The sequence below is a fragment of the Cololabis saira genome, chromosome 19 (genome assembly GCF_033807715.1).
Source record: "Cololabis saira isolate AMF1-May2022 chromosome 19, fColSai1.1, whole genome shotgun sequence".
Lineage (NCBI taxonomy): Eukaryota > Metazoa > Chordata > Actinopteri > Beloniformes > Belonidae > Cololabis > Cololabis saira.
Genome location: NC_084605.1, coordinates 32,417,262 through 32,442,712, shown reverse-complemented (window position 1 = coordinate 32,442,712; position 25,451 = coordinate 32,417,262). Strand labels below are relative to the sequence as shown.

Here is a 25,451-nt window from a genome sequence, read left to right as displayed (position 1 = left end):
TAAAAACAGAGTGTTATGTTGCCTACAGTGCTCTTATCTCATCTGTGAACGTGTAGATGAGGGGGTGGGGGGGTTAAATTGACAATATCTTTGTAGGAGCGCACTAAAGGGGCGACGGTCCGCTCCACTACACTGAAGTAGGGATGTCTACAGTGAAGAAGAAGAAGGGGGAGGGTACCACTTTGTCACAGGCTGCTATGTAGATTAACCTTTCAATTAGTTGTTATCAGGTCCTCTCCATGTCTCGGCGCAAGCTTTCCAGCCTTCGTTTAAACACGTCAAAATCTCTCCAATTCGCTCGGATATGTCGCTTCACATGTCTCCTTCGACGCGATAATGAAGAGGAGTATTCGAGGGGGGGCAAACTTGAAGAGGTAAACTATACCAGCAAATATTTACGGTAGCTTGTGCTCTTTTTTTTTTCTTCTTCTTTTCTTTACTTAGATATGTTCGTCTTTGCATGAAACTTGCACGAAAGCGTTTTATTTCATACTTTGTCTCTGTCCGGTTTTTGTGCAACGTGTAACTAAACGGTGTGTTTTTAATCCGGTGAGGGTTGTGTATCATTTCTTAATATAAAATGTAAAAAAAAAAAAAAAAAAGAAAGAAAAAATGCGAGCGGAGCTGAAGAAGCTGAGAAATGGAGAACCAGCAGCGACACATGATTGAGAAGCAGCTGCCGTGTTAACTTGTATTCCCCGCTGAACATCTCCGCTTTCCCCTCCGGGGCTCACTATTTGTCCTCATTGGAGATATTTGATAGTTAATGGTGATAAAGAGGTCATGCCATCATTGCGCGGCGCAGCACGGGACGTTAATAATTCCGCTTACAGATGCAGAGCGAAGCAGTGAAGCCACTTTCTTTTCTTTTTTTTAGCATAGCGGAAGGTGCATTTACAACCCCACAATTCACCGTCAACGCAGTTTAAACGTTAAATATCAAGAGAATTACAGTTCCTCTCGGGCAAATAATGAAAAGCAATGGAGATAAAAAGAGGTGGAAAGACGATAGCCTGGGCACATTTTCCCTGCAGGAGTGTTGGAATATGCAGTTTTTTTTTTTCAAATTAATTTATTATTTTTTTTATATTTTCTTAATAAAGTGTGTTTCACTTTAAATCCCGCTTTACAGCCTTTGCAGGTTTTTATGCAAACAAATGACAGATTTAACAAACAGCCAATTAAAGTCTAAAACGATCCAAATCACTTTCAAGTGTAACCAACTGTTTCAAGGAGGACTCTGAGTAAAGGTGGGCCGGCGTCAAACACCGCTCACCAGCCCCGATACTCACCTCCTGTAATTACCATTTAGCCCGTTCACGCCTGTTATAGCGGATTTGTGACTTAATAACAACCCGTCTCCACGGTTGTACCCTGAAAGTTCAGATTTTATTAGTGTTAGAGGTGAATTGTATCAGTTCCTCACCGGCGGCACCTTAAGAGGCGGGCCGGCCAGTGAAGTGACAGATCACACAGCCAGTGCCGCGCCGCGCACACGCCAAGATTGACATGTGCTTTATCAAACCAGAAATCAGATCTTGTCTTTACAGCCAATATTGAAGTTGCTGGGGGAGGGCGCATTAGTGTTAGGTGAGGTTTAATGAGACTCCATTGGATTGTAATCAGCGTCATGTCGGATTCATGTAAACTACAACATTGTAACAAAATGGCGACTGTTTAGGTGACATCAGTAAAAGGCTGTCATTTATCGGGCTCGGCTGCAACAAACTCCGGGGGCTCGTTACGCACTTATAACCGGTGTGTGTGGCTGGTGTGAGCGGATGTGTGTCGGCTGGAGCCGCGTCCCTGCCCCGGGCGGCTCGACGGCAGCTGTCAAGAAGTGAGCATTGATTCTGTGGAGCTGGACGTCGAGCTGTCACAAAGTGTGGCGGTTTCACTAACGCTTAAACTTCACGTCTGCCTTCTTCTTTTATTTTTATTTTTTATTTTTTATTTTTTTTCTAAATTGTGTTTTACTCAGTTTGGGAGAGTTACGTGGTTAACGTGTGATTTTTTTTTTTTTTTTTCATTTTTTTTTTTTTTTGGGATGTGACGTGCAGCAGAAATAAATGCAAACTTAACAGACATTTTTTTTTGTTTTTGTTTTCTCCCCCACTTCGGTTTCTGAAACCGAAAATATGTATCGCTCGACGCAGACTTGTTTGCACTTTGTAGAAGTACGTAGGAAGTTTGTAGTCGCCACTCGTAGTGAGGAGGAAAACTTGCTGTTCTGTTCTGTTCTTGGAGGATAGTGTCTTTTTTTGAATTGGACATCTGTGTTGTTGGTGTGTGGATTATGGTGTCAGACTGTGGATTAAGTCACTCTGATTTCTTTAGCAGCCTGTCATCTGTTTTTATCCATCTGTTTGTCATGTTTTAGCACATCTTTAAAGTCCTGCAGTCCTTTAACATAGCCTTTTTATACCCACAATACCGTTAAAATGCTGAATATTATGTGAATAAACTGTTGATTTGAGATTAATTTTGATTCTTTCTTCTCTTTCCAGGTTTAATCTGGGATTGTAATCAATACAGTCCCAGGTCAGCTGATCAGTACCATTGTGGAGTTTACTAATGTCAGCTTTTCCTCAAGTTCACCCAGGATTAAGAAGACATTTGTGGATGCTGTTGTGGAACATAACTTCTCAACCTTGTTAAGGATGTGGATGTATCCAGCTTTCATCTGCAGAAAGGGGGAATCTTTATGGATCACGTTTTTGTGAGGCTAATTGTTCAACCATGGTAAAACTTGCAAACCCTCTCTACACGGAGTGGATTCTTGAAGCAATACAGAAAATCAAAAGGCAAAAGCAAAGGCCATCGGAGGAGAGAATTTGTCATGCAGTGGCCACATCGCACGGACTGGACAAGAAGACCGTCCTCGAGCAGTTGGAATTAAGTGTTCTTGATGGCTCTATCCTCAAGGTTACAAATAAGGGAAGCGCCTCCTACAAGGACCCGGGACATCCTGGGAGACTTGGATCAGGCTTACCTGTACATGCACCTGTGCCGTCAAAGGAATCTATATGGAATTCAAGTGATTTGCGCCTTATTGATTGGAATAAATTACTCAAGAGGGCCATCGAGGGCCTGGATGATACCCATGGCTCTTCTCTGAAAAACATCGAGAGGTACCTGAGGAATCAAGATGACCTCTCAAACATTGTTGATAACCCTGCTTTCCGGCAGAGGTTGCGGCTGGCGGCTAAGCGGTCGGTCAACAACGGCAGGTTGTTAAAAAATGGCCCGCGTTATAGGCTCATCCATGGCATTGTGGAAGGAAGGAGCTCCAGGTGTCTAAGTGCTTCTTCCTTGCTCCTGCCATCAGTGACGTCCCTCCCCCATGAACGAGACCAGGTATGCACACCTTGGCCTCTACTTCCTAATGCTTCGCAACATGCTGCTTTCCAATGCATAGTGGTCTTTATGTCCAATGTCTTGTGCTATAACCCCCCAAAATGATTTATGAGTCAATGAGTCAAATTGACTGATTGATTTCAGTGTTACGGGCTTGATCTATTTTGAAAACAAGTTAGGATGCTTTGGAAATTCCAAGGAAGCATTTGTGTATCTCCATCAAGTCGGAAGGATGAAAGTTTGGGCTTCCACTAAGTAGAATATGCTTAATGGGAATGTAACTACTGTGGTTTTAATCTTTGGGAATTAAGCCCAGGAGGTCAAAAACATCGCCATCTAGAGTCCAGCCCTTAAATGCAGTGATGCTGGTGGTTTCCATAATAAGAGCTTGGATAATCAGAAAGTCATGCTGACAGTGTGTGGTAGGCAGTCTGCTGTGGGCTTCCCACAGGTTATGTAACTCTAGCCTAATGACCTTAGAGGATGTGGCCAGCTGTCTTGTGAGTTGCAAAGCATTATTGAACAGAACTTGGGTATTTTATTGGTAATTTGCAAGGGCATGAGAATGTGTTGAGAGAGGAAGATAGAACTTTCTCAGACTGCCTGCAGCTGTCTTTTGACTTCTGTGCGAAACCAAGATGGCCCAGAGAGGAAATAAAACCATGTAAACAAACTTCCAGGTTGCATTGATTCGGCTGCTTATGTCACTTCAGAGGTGTTACATAGTTTTCAGAGATTGTGTTTCTGCCACCGGTGTTTTAATATATTACACACACTGTAGGCAAATGTCTCGGGAATGACAGCACTTGCAGTGAAGTTTTCAAAGACAGTGTCAAGTTCAGGAGAGTGTTTGATGGAAAATAGCTGTCATTGCACTTTCAGTGCAGTTTTGAGTCTTCTAAGTAGTTTATTGTGCATGTTTGGGTTTTCTTTTTTGTTCCCCTCTCAGGTTGTGTCGAAGCTTATCAAGATTAATTGTGGCATCATAGTTTATGCACAAGTTATGACACTGAAGTAGTGAGCAGTATGAACCATTACAGATGTCACTTTGCCCCTCACCAGTTTCACAGTGAATAACCAGGAAGCGACACCTTGATACTGCAGCCACTACTGTGACTGTGACTGTGGTCATGCCAAAAGTGAAACTGAGAACTGTTTAGAGACACGGTGTCCTGCAATGGTTCTCATAGCTGAGGAAGGGCTGTTTTCCATTTGGAACATTTCAACCTATTGCTCCCAGCTTGATGACATCACCTCCTCATTTCAGGTTAACATTCACTTCAAAGAATGAGACATCTCTGCCTGCTTACTTGTGAAGGCACAATGAAAGTGTGTGCACTGAGAATAAGAGATACTTTGAGGTTAAAAAAGAAGAAAAAAAAGAGCAGTCTTGGTTTAGAGTTTATTAGATACTGAAGAGACTCTGGCAGGAACAAAGGCAAGGAATGAGAGGGGTTTTTTTTGTTTTTTTTCCTGCTGTGTTATGCAACCACTTGAGCTTGCTCTCTCTCTCTCTCTCTCTACCAGCAGTTTTCTAATAGGACCCCACCCCCTCACTCAGGACAGCCTGCTCTTTTGAAGCAGCATAATTTCCTGTAATGCACTTAATTTAGAATCCCCGAGAAAATCATAAGCATCTCTTCAGCTGTGTTTGTCTTTGTATTTTTCACATTTCTGCCCTGCACAGATTGCAAGTTGCTATTGATTAAAAAAAACAGACCTAAAAATAGTCCTGATGGAATTTAATCCAGTTCCAGGATCAGACATTATAGCTCAGTCTTTGGAGAGTGTGTTGAAAGGCTTATTAAGACTTGGTGTTTTAAGCAATAACTTCACATCAACAGCAATATTTAGAGGTTACACATGAGCACTGTCTGAATTTATTGTTTTTAATCACTTTTATTCATATTAAGTTTGCAAAAAAATCATATTTCTCACTTTTCTTGAAGCCTATGATAAAAATCATCACATATAGTTCTAGTTCCCTTCATAGAATAAATGTCATTTACCTTTCGATAAGTGTTTAACTATAAACTTTATTCCATCCAGGTAACAAACATTTGGATAATATTATTTTTCTATTAATCAACTTTTGCCTTTAAACTAGCAAAGTGGTGAAAAATGCACATCACAATATTTAAAATTCCAAGATCTTGTATTCAGATTTCTTTGTTTTTTTTATTATCCAATATAATCCAAATATCCATTGTTGCATGAAACAGAAATCATCACAAAATGTCAAGAACTGCGTGGAATAATTATTAGAAAGTCTTTTAACAAGAATGTGTGCAGTTATAGATCTCACCATCCACCATCTGAGTGAAATTCATTTTCCATTTTCTTCCACAATAAGAGAAGTTTACTCATTACCTTCTGAGTAGTGTAGCCTCATTACACGTTGAAGTTATTGTGGTTTAATGTCAGAACTGACAGCTTTGTTAGTAGCTTCTAATGCCAGTGCACTCGTTTAAATATTGACCTGGCAGGTTGGAAAGTAAAGCAATCACCAATGTGCCAGTGAACTACTTCCCCCTCACGTAACAACTAATTGATACAAACAGGGACAATGACACCTTCTGTTTACTTGCCACACTTCTCTCTGGGGTTCATTTGGATGGTGTGGCAGATTGAAAGGATGCTCATGCCTTGTGTTTGTTGGTAAAGGGGGAGAACAACCTTTAATTCATCTGAAGGCCATCTGGAGGTCAGCACCAGTGGTGATTTGGAAGATGCAAATTTGGTTTAGCTCAGGATGCTGATCAGCGTCATAGAAACCAGGAACTAATTATGGCCCTCCCCAGAGTGCCATCCGAAGCTCCAGTCAATTGGTGAGGCCTCAGTGTGTAAACTGATGATGAGGTTGGTTATTTATGGTCACACCCTGTGAGTGTTATTTTCCGTTAAGAACTTCCTCTGAGCACTCTGTTTGTTGCTCCTCTTGAGGCTTTTGTATTTGATGTCATTTTTGTAATGAACTGCATGAAAGCCACGTCACATCTGTCTGGGTTTAGTCTGGTCCTGATTTCAACCTAAGATTTGTAACTTTAACTGGCTGTTGCATGAAGTCATGTCATTTAGTCTCCCCTGCTCCTCCTGTTGAAGTCATCCTCCTGTCATCCTGAGTGATCAACGGGGAAATCCTCTTAAACTTGAGCTCATATTTCACTTCTTCTGAACTCAACCATAAGCCCTTAAATGACTGTTTGTTCTTAGACTTGCAACATTTACAGTGGATCATAGCAGTAACAATGAGAGCATGTTATATCAGTGAGGTAATTTGATTACATGCTAGTTAATCCTTTCAGACCGGAGTGCAAGCTTTAAGAATTGGATTAAACCCTTAAACTACGATTACCAAGCTCGCTTACACATTCAGATGTAATGGATAAAGGAGGTGAATCTCAAATGCAGTATATCTCTTAGGATGAGCTTAATTTATTATTCCCTTCAAGTCAGTGTGAGAACTCACTTCTTTTTCCAGTCTCTTGAGATTCTGCTTACAGTTAATTTAATAAATCCACACACTGGTTTTACTGTTTTGCCTCAACCAGTAATATCATTACAATAATCTAAAAAACATTCAGCTAAATAATCCATCAAAAAACCTAAAGGGCCTTGAGGCTCATATGAACTGGTCTGTTATCGTCACTTTAACAGTTTGTTTTTGTATGTGTTCCCACGTAGCTCCGGGTTGACCCCATCCCAATATGCAGTTTCTGTCTTGGAACAAAAGAGTCAAATCGGGACAAGCGGCCGGAAGAGCTGCTATCCTGTGCAGACTGTGGAAGCAGCGGTAAGTGGCCCTCTGTAACACTTCAGCCACTGGATATTCTCACCAGCCATAACATGCCGCAAAAAACACTAAACCGTTCAAGCAACTGAACTATTAGATAATACCAAAAGTTTAAATATATATGAGCAATGAAGGTGGACACTTTTTTATGGCAGTATCAAACACATTTTTATTTATTTATTTTTTTTTTATGTCAACATTGGCCATGATGTCATACACGTTTGACATATGTTCATAGATTTATTACAAATAATAACAGAGGAAAACTTGTCTCAGGAGGGAAATGCACGAACATTCAAATAATTTGTCTGCCTTGGTTTTAGATTCTTGGTTCAGTGTGCTTTCAAGTAAACATAAAAAAAAAGATATTGGCCAAGTTAATGCTATTACATAAAGACACTTTAATGCTGAAATGCTGGATTGTCAATCAGATGAAAACAACTTGAAAATAAATACAGAATTTTACTAACAGCCTTTCAGAAGAATGCAATCTGTATATACTATCAAGTATAATATACATCCAGTTAAACCTCCACATTAAGGCGAATGCAGTTAGTCATAAAGAAATCTATTGTGCCATTAAGACCAACATTGCAATGTCAGTGGTCAAACTGCACAAGGTAAGGCTGTTTTTTTTGTTTTGTCTGTAAACTGACTGGTTGGTTGTGTTCATGTTCAGTTAGAGTCCTACGATGTAGCGGGTTGCTTGACCCATTTACTTTGAGCTGAGAAGCCATACTGTAGGTTATGGCGGTATAGGAAAGTGGAATAAAAGGTGCAGTGTTAGCTAAGACATTTGTCAACACCTATAAAATTACACGTTGTCTGTCAGCTTTAAAGACTAACATTGACTGTGTTGTACTAGATTTAAAACAACTGATGCAATACTGGAACTATTTCTGCAGCTGGAACTATTTCTGTTCCAGTTGCATGAGCACATAGACATCAGATTGTTCTTCCTATTGCTGTTTGGATTTGTAGATGCATTTGATTGATTGTAATGTTATTACATTTTTTCTTGCCTCTAAGCTTTGACATCATGTACTGCATTTTTCTGAAATTCAGTTGTTCAAATCATTGAATACCTCAAAAAAAGTATTTCCAAAAACCCCCTAATATAGCAAGAAATGTTGAAGGTAAAATACTATACATATGAAAGATATTTCTACAGCTTTCTCATTCAAGTGCACAATTCACAGCTCTCAACATCAGCTAAGCAGATGTTGAATGCTTTCTCCACATTTTCCACTTTTTTAAAGTTTTTGTTAAAAGACTAATCTTCAAATTAAGTGGCTAAGGAATTTAAACAGCTTTTTAACCCACATAGGGGCAAATGCACCAAGTGACCATTTGAATCCGAAATCAATGAAGTCCCTTTCAGTCGGGTCTGATTCTGTCATACAGCAGTTATAGCAGCACAAACATCAGCCACTTTCCTGCTGCAGATTGCCATTTCCTTCAGTGTTCTTTTGTTCCAGAGAAAACTGCCCATAAAATTACCTCTACCAAGGAGTCATTTATGTCTGAACAATTATTTTAAATGCCGTAAGGAATTGTTCTCCCGGTGACATTTTTTATAGCTCAAATTTGACTAAGTAGCGTCGAGGTGGTTTTCATTAACCACTTGTAGTGTACACAAATTGTGCTCTCACTGTAAAACAGCTGTTTTACAACCATGAGAGGGAGTCGGGTGAGGGAAAAGGCAAGCTTTTACATGACTTTCATGGATCGGCTTCCATTAGAAAGAGTGCCGCTACTGTTTCTGCCTCATTAAGATCAAATTATCTGTAATTAGCAGCTCAGATGTTTGATCATACTGTTTTTAGACACAAGTTGTGGTGAGGAGAGAAAGTGGTGTGGACACACAGCCCCACCATTGTTTTTAATGATGTAATGTGTTAATATTTAACTTTACTGCGTGAAAAGATGGAAAACATTATCTCTAGCTCGTTTAGTGAGTCACTGCTGGCAGAAATGGGTCATGCTCTTATGTATTTTGTTTTTTTTTTATTATTGCTTCTGAAGGGCATCCATCATGTCTGAAGTTTTCCCCTGAATTAACCTCTAATGTGAAGAGATTACGGTGGCAGTGTATTGAATGCAAAACCTGCAGTTCCTGTCGAATACAGGGGAAAAATGCTGTGAGTATAATACAGACATATTAAAGCACCACTTTCAATGTTGTTGGCTTGTAGGTAGAGATCCCATTTTGTGCATCCCTAAGGATTTGTTGAGATTTGTATAGCCTCTCATGTGCACAATCAGGCTTATATATTGAAAAACACTTAAAATAACGGGGGTGTTACATGTATGCAACTGGGACATCCCTTACACATGCCTGCTGTTCCCTTTCAGGATGAGATGCTGTTCTGTGATTCATGTGATCGGGGCTTTCACATGGAATGCTGCGATCCTCCGCTTTCAAGAATGCCAAAAGGTGAGGTGTTTCCACTGTCTGGCTTTTCTGTTTCCCCTTCTGCTGTCAATTCAAAGCCATTTTCTTCACAAACAGCCGTTTGGCGCTGTCACTCAGCACACAGAGAAGCAGCGGCATATTAGGGGCTTTGTATGCATATCACATTATTCCAGCATCCCGGGGGAGATTTGCTATCTTTACAGCTCTGACCCCGCAGCGAGGTTCTTAATGATAGCGCACGTACTGTAGTAGGATCCTTGGCAAGCAGTTCATACTAGTCACATAGTTAGCTCAACAAGCTGACATGAAGTCTATTTCGCTGGATGGAGAATTGACCCTGTGTTTTTCTTATAGATTTTCGCTTTGTGCTGAGTAATTGACTGTCATTGTGAGCTGGTGCGATTCTTGCCAGAGCTTTGTATTAAAGGAAATGTTTCAAATGAATGTACTGTATGTCCTCTGAATTGATGAACCCACCCAAACGGTGCTCTTTGTGTTTGGACACACTCCAGGAACCTGGATCTGCCAAGTCTGCAGGCCAAAGGAGAATGGAAAGAAGCTGCTGCACAAAAAGGCCGATCAGATCAAACGTCGATATGCAAAGCCAATCGGAAGGCCCAGAAATAAGCTCAAACAAAGAATGTAAGTGTGTGGTAATAAGAAGTTTTTATATCTGCTCTGCAAGTTATGTAGGGTGAATCTAAGATTATCATACACTTTTCAGTATTTAGAATTAAAACTTTATAGTAGTGATGCACCGATTGTTCGGTAACTGAAATTGTTCGGCCGAAAATGGCAAAAAAAACACTTTCGGTGTTCGGTGGAATAAGTGGGGGAAAAAACCAAACAATTAATAACGGCGTTGTAAAATAAGGAAATAGACTGGCCGCTCGGTCCCGTAACGTTGCGCACTACATAAATTGTTGGCCAACCAAAAACTAACCCCATAAGAATTTTACCTAACATTCACCAGGAGGTGGAACCAAAACAACATAATGCTGGGAAATTAAAACATTTTCATTTTTTTATGTTCAATAAATATTTTGTACCTTGTAATTTTGTAAAAAATATTTTTTTCTTTGAAAAGCATGCCTAAATCAAATGTATTTGATTTATGCAATGGTGAAAAAATTGGCAAAATAAATGAAAAACTGCTGAAGAACCATGTTCGGTATTGTTCGGTATTCGGCCAAGTGTTTATTATTATTTTCGGTTTCGGTTTCGGCCACAAATTTTCATTTCGGTGCATCACTACTTTATAGCTTGTATATGTACAGTAAAAACATTTAATATGCTCTGTTATTTATAGGTATAAATGCAGTTAAAAGCTCCAGTGGATGTAGTATATAAAAGCATAAAAATACAAAAAACAAACATGGTTCGAGTGCAAAACAAGCACATATATATGAGTTTACCTTCTACAAGAAACTTTTTTTTTTCCTGTCCTGGTAGGTCAATAACCAGTGGTGATGGCTCCACGGTAGCACTTGGAGGAAGGGGGTCACCTGGTAGGGGTCAAAAGATTACCGTCTGTTCCACACCTTCATCTGGTCATGCTGCATCTGTGAAGGACGCCAGAGACAGATTGGCTGTTGCAGAACCTTTTTGTGTGGTCAACGCCACCCAATTCACCACTTCCCCTCCCACCACCACTCCCTCCCTCACGCCCACCTCCACCCCAGCCACACTCACTGTTAACAAGAAAACCAAAGGGCTTATTGATGGGCTTTCCAAATTCTTTACTCCTTCTCCTGTGGGCCGTCGCTCGCGAGCTTTAACCCTAGAGTCGCACTGCAGACAGTCACACTCTAGAGACGAGGGTCTGCCCAAACTGTCCAAGCCGCCAGAGCCATTTGCCTTTACTGCTGACGCCTCTCAAAAGATAACCCCTTCATCCTCTGCACTTCTTCCCACTTCCACGTTGCCAGGACTCAGCCCCCCTGCGCAGGTGTCCAGCAGCTCCACCTCTGCTAACTCACCTCAGAGCTCTTCCAGCCAGTCTAGTGTTCCTTCCCTGAGTAGTCTCTGCAGTAGCAGCCAACTTAAGGGACTTTTTGACGGACTCTCTCACATTTACACTACTCAGGGACAGTCACGGAAAAAGAGACCACCAAGCTACGCACCACCTAAGCGCATGCCCCAAAAGCAGGATTTGTCCAAAATGGGGCCCCAGTGCCTTGGAAAGAATGAGTATAATAAAAATAGGTTACACTCCACATCTGCTGGGCCAGGCCGACCCAGAGGACACCCATTTAAGATGGTCAGTCATTTCAAACGTAACCCTTTCCTTAAAAAGCACAGGACACTAGGCAGGCTGAGGTATAAAGTGAGCCCTCAGAAGGGAGCCCCCTCACCAGGAAAGGGAGACTTGACAGACGGAAGAATTAAGCCTGAGAATAATGATGGTAAGCAAGGCTCAAAATTCCAGCCAAGACCTGCGTCTCCACACCTATAAGCTTCTTCTTATGTTTTTAAGCTTGACACTCGCCGTTATTTTTTTATTTAATTTTTTTTTTTCCCCTCGACTAATCTTTTTTCTTTTGAGAAGAAACGCTAAACATTCTAACAGGCTACTAATACTGTTTTTTTTTTTTTTTCCTTTTTAGTTTATTAACAGTTTCGTTGCGTTTTGACTTGGCTGCGAAGTGTCCGTGGCTTCCATCCACTCGCCCGTTGGCTTTTTGTCATAATGCATGGCCCACTAACTCCCTCATGTTGCTCCTTGCTCTGTCTTTGACCCTCTGTAGTAGTGCAGGCATTATGATCACTGTATAGTAGAAACTTTAGTCACATTGCGCTTTTTTCCTCATCCCACCCTCCACTCTTGAAATCTCTGTTTCCTCTCAAACCTCACTTCCCATGATCATTAAACAACCCAGTGATTCACCCACCCAAGTTGACTCAGAGCTGACAAGTTGATTACACCCAGAGGTGCACTAACCCTTACATTTCACTGTCTTCAGGAATGAAGTTGCAGTTCAGATGGGGATACATGTTTTAAGAAGTTCTAAACAATATCCTACACAAGCTCTTGAGTACTGGAGCGACACATATTCATAAATATGCTGATGACACATCACTTCCACATGTAACGGGGTTTTGTTTTGGTGGTTAAGTCATGGTGTTGATGTCTTTCATAAAATTCCTGCCTGCCTTCCAACATCAGTTGCTTTTCATTCGCTCCCTTCACTTGCATCTGCTTCTGAATTTATGGGAAACTCTTGGTGGATGACTAAGCACATGAAAGCAGTTACGCAATTAGAGTGATTTAGTTTCATTTCATTACATTAGGGATTTTCATATAAACATGCAAAGATGATACATTATGAAATTCCTCAAAGACACAGCCTCAAACAGTCTCAGCAGCAGTACCCACTCTATAAGCGCATTTGCATAGAATGCAGGCACTTATTAGATTATTTAGCTGCTGCTGCTTCATGCAGACTGCTGTGGATGTGCTGTCTCGCGTGTTTGACGTTGTACTATTTTGCCTGTTAACAGGCCACAACAAGGAGCTGCATGTGAAGCAGGAGGCCCGGGCAGACTTTGTGGCAATGTTCAGAGACCATGTCACAGAGGAGGACATTGAGACGTTCACACGTGTTCAGGAACTCTCTGCTCAGGTAAAGGAAGTGGGGTGTTAAAGGTCAAACCTGAAGTAGATGTTTGCCACTTTGTTCCCATGCACAAGGATATTCTAGGACAAGACCATGAAAATGAGACAATTTTGACTTGCGCATTTGTTTTGCTTGAGAAATTATTTGTATAGCTTTTGTTTTTTGTAATATATCCCTACGGCAGATGTTTAATCAATAGGAACACAACTCTGCTATGTTAATTTGTAATCCTGATTTATTATTTCAGTCCTCTGATATCATCAAAGATCAGTGTAATAATCATTTATCTCGCAGCCTTTATTCCCTTTTCTTCTTCATCGTAGCTTGGGATTTTGAGTAAACTTCCAGAGCAAAGTAACAAAATATCACTCATCCTTTTCTGTTGGCTTTAACCAATTTATTGATTTTACCCGAGATGGTTTCTTATTTTTAATAATCATGAATAATGATACATTTTTAGTAACACAATGGTAGATAGAGAGAAATCCATGATTCAGACACATTATCAGGAAGAGTAATCAAAAACTCTAAAACTTTGTGGTATCTTACATGGCAGTTGTCAACCATAGTGTTTTTGTGACTTGTGATAAGAGACCCTGTTAGGTATTTATTTTTTTTATTTTTGAATGAATGAATGGTTTATTTCGGTTACATTACATTATTTGCAATTCAAACTGTGTGTGTGTGTGTGTAAATGACAAAACACTTTCATACAAGTTTACACTCATCAGTTTCACACAAAAAATAATAATAAACTCTGTAACCGAAAAAGGAATAGGCTGAAGCCAAAGCTTATATTTGCCTACCCTGTACTTTCCAACAGAAAACCCAGATTATCTGCAATATGAAAAGAAACAGAAAGAGAAATTTCCCTTTTAAATTGTTCTGCTTAACCAAATTATACTCCAATCATTTAGGATTGTAATCCTTAATTATTTTACTTTTCAATATTTTTTGAAAATTCAACAGAGATTTACACAGTTTCACTTCATCACTAAGTTGATTCTATAATTTGACTCCCAAAAATGAAACACATCTATATTTTTTTTTTTTATTTTAGCAAATTTTTACTGAGTTGTTAAATTTATCACTTTGCATTTGTAAAATCTTTTCACAGAAAACGGGATCACTGATGAACACAGACTCCATTCGATGTCCTGCTGTCATTGAATTCGGAAACTATGAGATTCAAACCTGGTACTCATCACCATACCCACCGGAATATTCCAGGTAATCTTTGTTGACCCCAAATAACACCATTTTCTTTGTCACTAGATTTGCATTAACTTGTAAAGTCTATCATAAAACCTCTCATATTGAAGTTCCAAACCATAGCTCTCCCTTTTGTTTTCACCAGATTACAAAAGCTTTATCTGTGTGAGTTCTGCCTGAAGTACATGAGAAGCATAAACATTCTCCAGAGACACACAAAGAAGTGTGGCTGGTTCCATCCACCAGCCAATGAAATCTACAGAAACGACAACCTTTCCGTATTTGAGGTCAGCTTTCCTTTACAGCAATAAAGCAATAACTGCATGGGCTCTCACCACTGAATAGGCTCTGTGAGGAGGAGGAGGGGGGAAAATGGGAACTGTTTGAACACTGTCCCCTTGCTCTTTTTATTCCGTGTTTAGGTTGATGGAAATGTCAGCAAACTATTCTGCCAAAACCTCTGCCTGTTAGCCAAGCTTTTCCTGGATCACAAAACCTTGTATTATGATGTGGAGCCTTTCCTTTTCTACATACTTACAAAGAATGATGAGAAAGGTTGTCATCTTGTGGGCTATTTCTCCAAGGTATGAATTACACACTGATTTTATAGGAAACCAAGGAATACTGCTCATCATTTTTGAAAGCCGATACTAATATGGAAAGACCTCACTCAAATGTGTGTAATTTTGTGAAAAGGATTTCATCTTTATACACATAACAGTGACTAGATGACGAGGTTATTAATCTGATAAGTCAAGCAGAGCAGCTCCAGCCTTTCACATGTGGGGATTGGAAGCTTTTCTTGGTTTGCTTGATTGTAAATGAATAATTTGTAATTAATGACAAACAAGTATCAACATTTTCTGATGAGCTACTACAGATTTATCAAGCTGATAATGACAGTTATCGTTAAATGCATTCCTAATTCTTACACAGTGAGACTCAAAGTGAGAATCAGTGAGGTGTGTATGTGTGTGTGTGTGCGTGTGTGTGTGTGTGTGTCTGTGTGTGTGCGTGCGTGTGCTGGGCATGTGCACAGCTTAAGACAAGGACAATGGCAGGTGCAGTAAATTGCCAGCTTCAGCAGAGCTCTGACATACTTGATCTGTTTCTCCTTCCCTCAGGAAAAGCTTTGCCAGCAGAAGTACAATGTCTCCTGCATAATGATCATGCCTCAGTACCAAAGGCAAGGATTTGGAAGGTTCCTTATTGATTTCAGTAAGTTCCTTCATGCTTTTTAGACCTCCAAATAATTCTTTTTCATTGGTCTTCACAAGCGATTTCTGATTAAAATGAGGATTTGTGGCTCATGGCAAGGTGCTGTTATTTTGTTACGGCTTTGAAGGGCTCTAATCAACAACTTTCAGATACCGTTCTTAACCAGTCACCAATGATTGGGAGCTAGAAACAACACATAGTGGATAGATGTATTATCTGATGGCTGGCTATGTTTCACTTTAGTATTGTTTAACAAGCCTCTATAGAAAATACCCCCAGCTCTCTGTCCTTGACCTGTTATGAGACTTAGATGTTGCTTCTATGTTTTAGTGTTGTAAATGCTGCACATACAATATTTATAGCTTTGAGGTCCACTTAGGAAAACACTTGCTGCCTTGAGTGGATTTCTGTGTTTAGGCAGGCAGCTTTTTTTTGTTGTTGTCATTGTGGACATTTTTATTATTTTCAGGAGTTTGTTTCATTGTGTTTGATTCATTTCACCGTGTGTGTGTGTTTGGAAGAGAAGAAAAACGTGAGCGCAGGGAAGGTGGGCGATAATGGAGCATTTGATTTCCTGTTCACTTTGGGAACCATTGAGACACAGATGCGAGAGGATCTGTGATATTGAGAGTGTGCTGATAACAAAGACGGGGATTAAGGGAGGTTGAACACAGCTGAGTTCTGAGCTCTTTGAAGGCTTTATTGGAAAATGTAGCTTTGGAGCTGGAAGTTGTTTAGATTAAGATTTTCTGTTATATTGGACTGTGTGAGAGGAACACTGTCTCAGGTAGCGCCTGGGCGAACTCTGTTGGTATATGTGTCTCTGTTTAAAAAGTTATTTTAAATAATAATTCAGAGATCTGAGAGTTGTAAGTAGGGCTGTGCAATGAATCGATTTTAAATCTAAATCGGATTTATTATTCAAGACGATGTTAAAAAAAGGAAAATCAGAAAATCGATTTTCCTTTTTTGTATCTGTCTGCATTACAGACGGAGCTCATCTAGTCATCTTTGTTTGGTCAAGAAAATTGTAAATGTTATCACTTTACTAAACTCAAGGAGGATTTACAGTATCTTTCAATTGCACTTCATCCCCAAATGGGAAATTTGTTTGCTATTTTTCTTTAAAAATAAAGATAAAATATTTGAAACAATATATTCCATTGTCTTTTGTAGTTTTACCAAAAAAATCGAAATCGAAAATCGGGTTTTCAGAGAAAAAAATCGAGATTTTATTTTCGTCCAAAATCGCCCAGCCCTAGTTGTTAGTTATGACACAGAATACAAGTGCTTTGTCTTTTCATTTATTGTTATTTTCAGTGCTAAGTGTTTGTCATCTGAAGATCATTTTCTTAGCAGTAGTAATGAATATTTCTATGATTATTAGAATATTATGTATTCACTGTTTTGATAATTTAGATTTGCTTATTTGGTCCTCAGTAGTGGGTGCACATTAACGGCGTTAATTAATTGAATGTGGTTCATAATGGATGGCACTTGACAGGACTGCCATAAAACTAATTACACCCACATAAATATTAGTATTATTATTTTTTATTTTTATTAACCATTATCCGTCCTAAGTGCAGTGTCATGTGAGCAATGACATCCAGCTGGTTCTCTGTTTCGCTCCATCACTTTGTTTCCTCTTTTGCTCCGCTCTTTCCATCTCCTTTGTTGCCCTTGCCAGCATGTATCATAGCTTCTGACAGAGGTTAAAGGAGTGGAAAGCTGATTGCCTTTTCTTCCCTTTTGTATTATTTGAAGGTGAATCCCAACTATGGCTCTCGTGTCACATTCTGACATGAATATCAAAACCATAAGGGATTGAATTTCAATATGAAATATCCTAGCAAACGGCCTAAAGCCTGACTAAAGCATTTTTTTGTTTTTGTTTGAATTCTTGTCTTTTTAGGTTACCTTCTCACCAGGCAAGAAGGACAAGCCGGCTCCCCTGAGAAGCCGCTGTCAGATCTGGGTCGCTTATCCTACCTGGCATATTGGAAAAGTGTCATACTGGAGCACCTTTATAAGCACCCAAATAAACACATCAGTGTTAAAGGAATAAGCAGGGCCACTGGGATGTGTCCACACGACATCGCCGCTACTCTCCAACAGCTCGGCATGATTGACAGACAGGATGGCAGGTCAGTTTCCAAGTCACAGTCTCCTTCAGCATGCTCCGCCGCCTCTGTACGCTGTCTGACTTATCCAGGCCAAGCGAGTATTTTTAACATCATATCCATTAATGCTGCTGAATATTGACAGAAGTAAGTCAGGTTAAGTACCCCCAAGGACATGGAGCACCTGCACTCCCAAAGAGCCTGTCGTTATGCTTGTATTTAACCAAGCATGCCCTTCTCTCCACACCGGCTAGTGCTTTTCTCTCTGCTGTGGATCTTAACTCAAGCACTGCTCTTCTCAATTTCACAGGGTCGTGTTGATCAGAAGAGAACGGTTGATTGAGAAGCACATGGAGAGGCTGAGAGCTAAACCACGTCATAATGAGGTGGACCCAGACGCCCTGTGCTGGACACCGTCCACCACTCTGAACCCTGTCCTGTCCGAGGAGGAGAGGGAGGCCGAGATGGACGTAGGTTTCTTTATACAGGAGTCATTAGTTATTTGTTTACATTTGCCTGAAATGTGGTTAACAGATGTTTGTTAGATTAGCTGGGGGAGTTCAAATAGAGGGCAATAATGGGAAATGCATTCTCAGTGTCAGCAGGCATCTAATGTTGTGCAAAATTGCTCTAAATCAGTTCACTACATAATTGATAGCACTGAATATTCCATGAAATGCAATCTCTCCACGGTTGTTTAACAGAAATGTTTCCATTATTACGGGCAGACATGCAATCAAGACGCTGCTCATATTATCTGGAGAAACTTGCATTGATTCATTTGTCAGGATGTTAATTCAAATCTCTTGTTTTCCCATTAGCCTCATTGCTCAGATGTTCTGTCCCCGCGTGCTCGTTTTCCCATAGATAATGCGTCTTGTCTGTTTAATTACCAGGCCGAGCGACTGAAGGAGCAGGCCAGTTGCTGGGAGAAGGAGGAGAGAGAGAGTTACGTGATGACTCACGGTGGCAGGCAACCTCTCACAAAGGTCCACTGCAAGATTCCCTACAGGACATACGAACGCCGCCCCGCACCTCCCTGGACCAGGCGCTTCCAGCAGTCGGAGGCAGCGAGCGATGACGAAGCCGAAGACGACTACGACGATGACGACGACGACTCTGACGGCTCACCACCCATCCTGACAAAAGCCCATGCAATGCTAGGAGCTAAGAGAAAGGTGACTTTGAATCATGCAAGTTCCTTGTGTGACGACCACGTTGATGGTCTGCAGTTTGGTTGGGTTTCTTTTCCAAGAATTAAGTGCAATCACATAGACGTTTATCTTTTTTCCTCGTATTAAGGACCAGGTTGTTTAATCTAGTAAGATGGAAATGTTTAATGAGTATTCATGAATGCAGTTTAGAGTTCAGTGGCATCCTCCTCTCATCTGGAACCTCTCTGTGTGCCTGCAGAAGTAGATAATAGATTGTGTTTTCAGCGCTGGTGTCGAGCCTGTGCAGGCTAAACCTTGTACTATTGTCAATGGTCATGGTTAATTTAACGCCCTCCTCAGTGCTTCTCACATCTGTTCTGTCTATATGGCACTGCCCCCTTGTGCTGGAGATAATATTACAGCTGGCTTCATGATGTCAGAGACCTTTGCAAAAGAGCAGTATGGAAACCAGAAAAGAATGACAGTAGCTATTGGAGTTTATTTAGTATATTAGTTACAGTATTGATTTCACATTTTCCTTGCAAAGGATTTTTGAGGGGAGAGCATTTGACTCGTAGGCATTCAGTGGGAAACTACTGGAGAATATGAAATATAGACTGTGGTCTCTACTAACTCTGCCTTTCTCATTTGTGGTTTTCCACACCAGGCTGCATTGCTTAAACATTTAGTCTCGCAGTGTGGTTTAAACATTTTTCAGAAGCCTGAACAAATATCGGCTATATCCTCACGGAGGTCATCCACCTGGTGCCCTAGTTTTCATTCTTTGCAGAAGAACTCTACTGTGAAGGAGGTTTTATTCTGTTTTCATTGGTTCCTCCTTTATTTGCCTTTCAGAGAACCATTGTTCTCAAGAAGAGAGGGCGTAAAAGGAAGCGAATAAACAGCAGCGTAACGACAGAAACCATCTCTGAGACGACGGAGGTGTTGAACGAGCCATTCGACAACTCGGAGGACGAACGTCCCATGCCCCTGCTGGAGCGCACGTCCAGAATGGGCGAGATGGAGGAAGACGAGGACGAGGAGGAAGAGGAGGAGACACAAAAGGACATGACACCAAGTACACCAGTTAAACGCAGGAGAGGCCGCCCGAGGCTGGAGAAAAATACACAGAAAAGCAAATTTGAGCACTGGAGCGAAGGTATTTGCATCTGTTGGAAAACAAAAAAAAAAAAACATTGTTTATATTAGGGGTGTAACGGTACACAAAAATCTCGGTTCGGTACGTACCTCGGTTTGGAGGTCACGGTTCGGTTCATTTTCGGTACAGTAAGAAAACAAAATGCAAAATATAAACGTGCTAGTTGTTTATTACACACACAAAATAACATTGGCTCTACGTGTGCCGGCGCTAGGACCCTGCGGACGCATGTGTGTGTCATCGGGCGGTGTTTTCCTTCATGCTTCATGCTTCATGCTTCCCTGCAGCGTCACATGCAAACACAAACACACGGACCTGGCAGAAACATTTCTTTATATCATGTTGTCTGTCGCCCGCGATATTTTTTCTTTTTTTGGCCGGCGCCATAGTTGGCTAGCTACAAACTCTATACATCATGTATAATAATATGCCCGCGCTCTCAGCAGCGGTACTCGCATCGTTAAGGCTGATTTATGGTTCCGCGTTACACCAACGCAGAGCCTACGGCGTAGGGTACGCGGCGAGCGGCCGTACGGTGCACGTCGCTGCGTACCCTACGGCGTAGGCTCTACGTCGATTTAATGCTGAACCATAATCCAGGCTTTACTAGGCAACGAAGCAGGTTGACTCACGTTGCAGAACAGCGCTGCAGAGGCGCTCCTAAACGTAAATGATCATTGTTTGTTTTTTTTTAGGCCTGGCGGGGGGTCTCGATGGTAGGGGAAACACTGGACTTGTCACAATTATGTGCTTCGGTCTTTAGTTCTTCATTAGTTAGTGGTTTTTTCTTTAATCTTAATACTTTCTCGGTGTGAGCGCAACTGCAGCAGCGCTCTGCTCCACAACGTGCGGTCCTCTACTTAATATGTCCGTGTGGAAACTCGTTCGGTACGCCTCCGTTCCGAACCGAACACGCTATACCGAACGGTTCAATACAAATACATGTACCGTTACACCCCTAGTTTATATTCAATTTTGCATTACTTTAAAAAAAAAACAAAAAAAAACGATGAACAGCACGTTTTTCTACCACTGTCACAATTTCATTTTTGATTCGTAGGAGCTGACACTCTTTCCGAGAGGCCCAGCAGACCCCGCCCGGTGAAACGGAAGAAAGGCTGGCCCAAAGGAGTGAAACGTGGCCCTCCTAAGTGGAGGTTGAAGAACGAGCGAAAGATGGGCTTTAAGCTGAACCTCTACACACCCCCTGAAACACCAATGGAGGCCGAGCAGCACCATATTCAGGCCGAGGAGGCAAAACCGGAACCGGATCAGGACGTTGTCAGTGCGGACGAGGGCGGTGAAACATGCAGAGACCTGGCCAGTCCAGATGTCACGCAAGAGCGGCTCAGCTGTGAGCCCCCGAGTCCTGCGGACTACGGCTCCCACAGGTCAAGCTCCCCCGAAGGATCACCCGCAACGTCTCCGGTGTGCTCACCTGCCGCTGCCGCCGACACCGTCTTCCACAGGCCCGCGGACAAAGGCGACCACTCGGAACCACCGGAGGATGACCAGCAGGAGAGCGGACACGACTCACCAGCCAAAGATTTGGAGCAGAGCACTGACGGTGCTGTGTCACTGGAGAATGAGGAGGAGGAGGAGGAGCAGAGAGCTAAGTCAGAGGATCAGGAGGGAGATGATGATGAAGATGAATGTACCAGCAAGGCGGCAGGACCTGAGAGCAATGCAGAAGAGTTGAAACAGATTTCAAAAGCCGTACCAAAATGCACTCAACCTTTTTTAGATCCAAAAGAAGACAATGGCTCTGAGCTGAGTCAGCAGGCCTCTCAAATGCAGTGTGAAGAGGAAGCAGTTTCCGCAGCAGAAAGCATCCCGGATTCGGTTACAGAACCAACAGCTGCCGCACCGACACCAGAAGCAGCAGCCGCAATCGCATCAATAGCAGCTGTAGACTCTGATAATCCTGTGGACTCAGAGTCGGAGGAGGAAAGCCCACCTAGTCCTGGTCCAAATCACTTGCCTCTTCCACCTACAACACTTTGTCCCGTGCTTAGAGAGAATCCCCCGGTCTGCACAGAGACTGACTCAGAGACGGCCCAAGCTGTTCAGTCTCTGACGCAGGAAAGCGAGGGAGAGAATATGTTCCAGGACTGCGTGGAGAGCCAGGAGCCCTGCAGGACTCTGCAGACCTATGCCCACGTGGCTCAGAGCCCCCAACTCACCTCGCTGGACGACTGCCCCCAGTCGGACCACAGCAGCCCGCTTTCCTCCGCGCAGTCCCACCCCAGCCAGTCCGTACGCTCCGTGAACAGCCCCGCCGTCTCCATCCTGGAGAGCGGCTACACTCAGATCAGCCCCGACCACAGTGCCATCTCGGTGCCTTCCCTCCACAACATGGAGACGAGCCCCATGATGGACGTGCCTTCGGTGTCCGATCACTCCCAGCAGGTCGTGGACAGCGGCTTCAGCGATCTGGGCAGTATCGAGAGTACGACGGAGAACTACGAGAACCCCAGCAGCTACGACTCCACCATGGGGGGCAGCATCTGCGGCGCGGGCCCCTCCCAAAACAGCTGCTCGTACGGCAACATCCCCCCCAGCGGTCTGCCCCAGAGCAGCTGTGCCGTGAGCCAACAAATGGCCGCCGTCAACCCCGGCAGCTGCGGGATGATTCAGCAGAACAGCCTGAGCTCGCCGCCGCACTGCAACGTCAAGTCGCCGCAGGGCTGCGTGGTGGTGGAGAGGCCTCCGAGCAACAGCCAGCACAATCAGCACAGCCAACACAGCCAGCGCAGCCAGCATAGCCAACACAGTCAACACAACTCCCACAGCCGGCACGGCCCTCACAATCAACACAGCCAACACAATCAGCACGGTCCACACAATCAGCTCTCCCAGCACAGTCAACACAATCCCCACAACCAGCATAGTCACCACCACAATCACCACCTGCAGCACAATCAGCACAGCCAGCACAATCAGCACGCTCAGCACGGCCAGCAGCAGTGCGCCATCCCCACCAACTTCACCACCACCATGCAGCTGGCCGACATTCCCGAGTCCGGCAACCCGAACTTTGCCCTCTACGAGAGGATCAACCACCAGGGGGAGTACGGCAGCGGGCACTACCCTCAGTCCTCCGGCCTCAGCTTGGCCAAACTGCAGCAGTTCACCAACACGTTCATCGACCACCCTCACTCACTGCCTTTCAATCACTCGGCTTCTCACCCCATCACATCCTATGCAAACACCCCCACGCTGTCATCGCAGCACTCCAGCCTCGTATCCTTGTCCCAGACCCCACACCGTGTCCCTAACCCGCAGGTGCAGGCCACCATGACCCCACCCCCAACTCTCAGCTCACCACCTCCCATGATGCTGCAGCGCAACGTGGGCATCCCGCCCTCACAGCGGATCCAGCCCCAAATGACGTCTAAGAATCACATCTCTGCACGCTCCAAGTCGGCCGCGCTGTCGCACCACCACCAGCAGCAGATGTACGCGCGGCCACCGCAGACCGTTGCCATGCAGGCGCCATCCAGGACCTTGGCCGCCATGCCGCGCATGAATATGAGCATGAACATTATGCCGGCGCCAGGTTACAATGTCAACTCCATGAACATGCCCTCCCTCAACGCCATGAACGGCTACAGCATGAGCCAGCCGATGATGAACAGTGGATACCATGGCAACCATGCTTATATGAACCAGTCACCCCAGTACTCTATGCAGATGGGCATGATGGGAACACAGCCATACCCCCAGCAGCCCATGCAGGCTCCACCACATGGCAACATGGTGTACTCACCAGCTGGTCACCATGGTTACATGAACACGGGCATGTCCAAGCAGTCCCTGAAAGGGTCTTTCATCAGGCGGTAACTCTCCGCAGGACTGAGCTGGTTCTTCTCACGTGCATTTGGCAGTTTTAAAGATGCACTGATCTGGCCTTGTTTTTTCTTTTTCGTGTGTGAGGTTTTTTTTTTTTTTTTTTTTTTTTTTTTTTTTTTCCTGTTTATTACTTAAAAACCAGCAGCAGCACTTGCAAAGAATGCAAACATTTTCATCAATGACTTAACTTTAAATCTAACGTTAAAAAGTATTTTTGTTCCTCCAGATGGGAAGCCTTACATCATTATGATGAAAATCTATTTAAGTAGTGTTAGTGTCTCTGACGTGTCTTTTAAGCCGGGCAGGCTCAGAGCTCAGACGTAGAGATTTCATCAGTGGTCTTGCATTCGTGTAGCAGCCTCAAATGAAGCCATTTAATGTGCCTGCTACAAGTGCAGATAGTGGCTGTTTGAACCTGTTCAGTGTACCTGTCTAACAGTGCTGACAATTAGTTTGTACTATACTCTTGCCTTTGCATATTTAAATTATTGTACTTATTTTGTAAAGTGACAAAAAGCATGCTTCAGTCTCTGTTAGTGACAGTGCATTGAGTAGTACTGTACAAGTGTTGTGCTTAATGGCAAGCCATTTTAAAAATATCTGGCCTTTTATTAGGTTTCCCTTCACAGGGAGAAAGAAAGAAACTATATTTTGTTAAATCTAATTATGTAAAAAAAAAAAAGGAAAAAAAATGTAAAATTAGTCCTGTTTTTCTGTTTGGTTTGAGAGGTTTTATTGCGATGTATGTATAAATCTGAAGTCTTTTTGTAACAGATCTTGAGGCAGCTTTCTGTTTAATAAAGCAGACTGATTTCTGTCAAAATAAAGCATATCTCAGTGTTTGTACCCTGAAAATTCTAAAACATTTCAGTATGTCCAGAAGTGTGGCAGAATTTAAAAGAACTAAATGATTATAACAATGAATAACAATAAAGATATAAATTTAGTCCAAAGTCGATATTTTACATAATGCCTTTAAAGCTACGTTTTCATTCCATCTGTAGATTTGTTTTCTATCTTTATAAAAAATGTTGGATTTATATTTTACCGAAGTGTAGAAGAATAGAGCCTGTGAATAGACCAAACTAAGCTAATGGATTGCATGTAAAACGCAACTTGTATTTGTGTTTTTGTTAATATTGCTCTTTTTGTAGCCTTTGTACCTGTACAGAGTTGCTGGTTAGAACAGGGGGGAAATACCTGGCTATGTGCACACAAATCGGACAGAATGACATTCTTGTATTTATGACTTTTTTCTCCTTTTGTCAGTCACTTAAAAATGCTGTACATTTTAGCATAAAAATAAATTATGATTGACCATCTATTTGATTGTTCTCTGTTCATAAGAAATGCTATTGAAAGGTCTGTCGCAGGGCTGCAGAGAGCTGTTTTATCTGCATAAAAGCACTTAAAGATTAAAAGTATTTGACTTTGTTTTGATTAGACTACTTCCTTTGAACATTAAAATGTTGAGGTTTTATCCAAAGAAATATTAGATGTTGTACCAGAGGCTTGCATACAACACATGAATATTTAATGACTAAATTGCC

At 42.4% G+C, this 25,451-nt stretch overlaps 1 protein-coding gene across 4 annotated transcripts; it reads left to right on the top strand.

Annotated features, from left to right (window-relative positions):
* Positions 1 to 160: 160 nt before the first annotated feature.
* On the top strand, positions 161 to 24,728 carry kat6b (K(lysine) acetyltransferase 6B). Of its 4 annotated transcripts, none has more exons than XM_061708483.1 (17): positions 161 to 374; positions 2,508 to 3,357; positions 7,042 to 7,150; positions 9,176 to 9,291; positions 9,506 to 9,587; positions 10,079 to 10,208; positions 11,019 to 11,971; positions 13,068 to 13,189; positions 14,301 to 14,413; positions 14,541 to 14,682; positions 14,818 to 14,979; positions 15,520 to 15,613; positions 17,529 to 17,760; positions 18,047 to 18,206; positions 18,633 to 18,914; positions 19,746 to 20,049; positions 21,110 to 24,728. In XM_061708483.1, exons 2-17 carry the CDS (start codon positions 2,740 to 2,742, stop codon positions 23,890 to 23,892), a joined length of 6,402 nt encoding a protein of 2,133 aa, XP_061564467.1. In that variant the 5' UTR covers positions 161 to 374; positions 2,508 to 2,739; the 3' UTR covers positions 23,893 to 24,728. The 4 variants fall into 4 exon arrangements, with proteins under 4 accessions (XP_061564467.1, XP_061564468.1, XP_061564469.1 ...); XM_061708484.1 differs by lacking the exon at positions 161 to 374 and adding an exon at positions 384 to 400; XM_061708485.1 differs by lacking the exon at positions 161 to 374 and adding an exon at positions 1,645 to 1,840 and having other exon boundaries at positions 11,019 to 11,074.
* Positions 24,729 to 25,451: the final 723 nt, after the last annotated feature.

Bases quoted from the DNA above. Each gene is read 5' to 3' on its own strand.
- kat6b (XM_061708483.1), top strand. From the start codon at position 2,740: ATGGTAAAACTTGCAAACCCTCTCTACACGGAGTGGATTCTTGAAGCA. The intron at 18,207-18,632 runs GTAGGTTTCTTT...TTTAATTACCAG, and splicing joins AGAGGGAGGCCGAGATGGAC to GCCGAGCGACTGAAGGAGCA. The intron at 18,915-19,745 runs GTGACTTTGAAT...TTTGCCTTTCAG, and splicing joins TGCTAGGAGCTAAGAGAAAG to AGAACCATTGTTCTCAAGAA.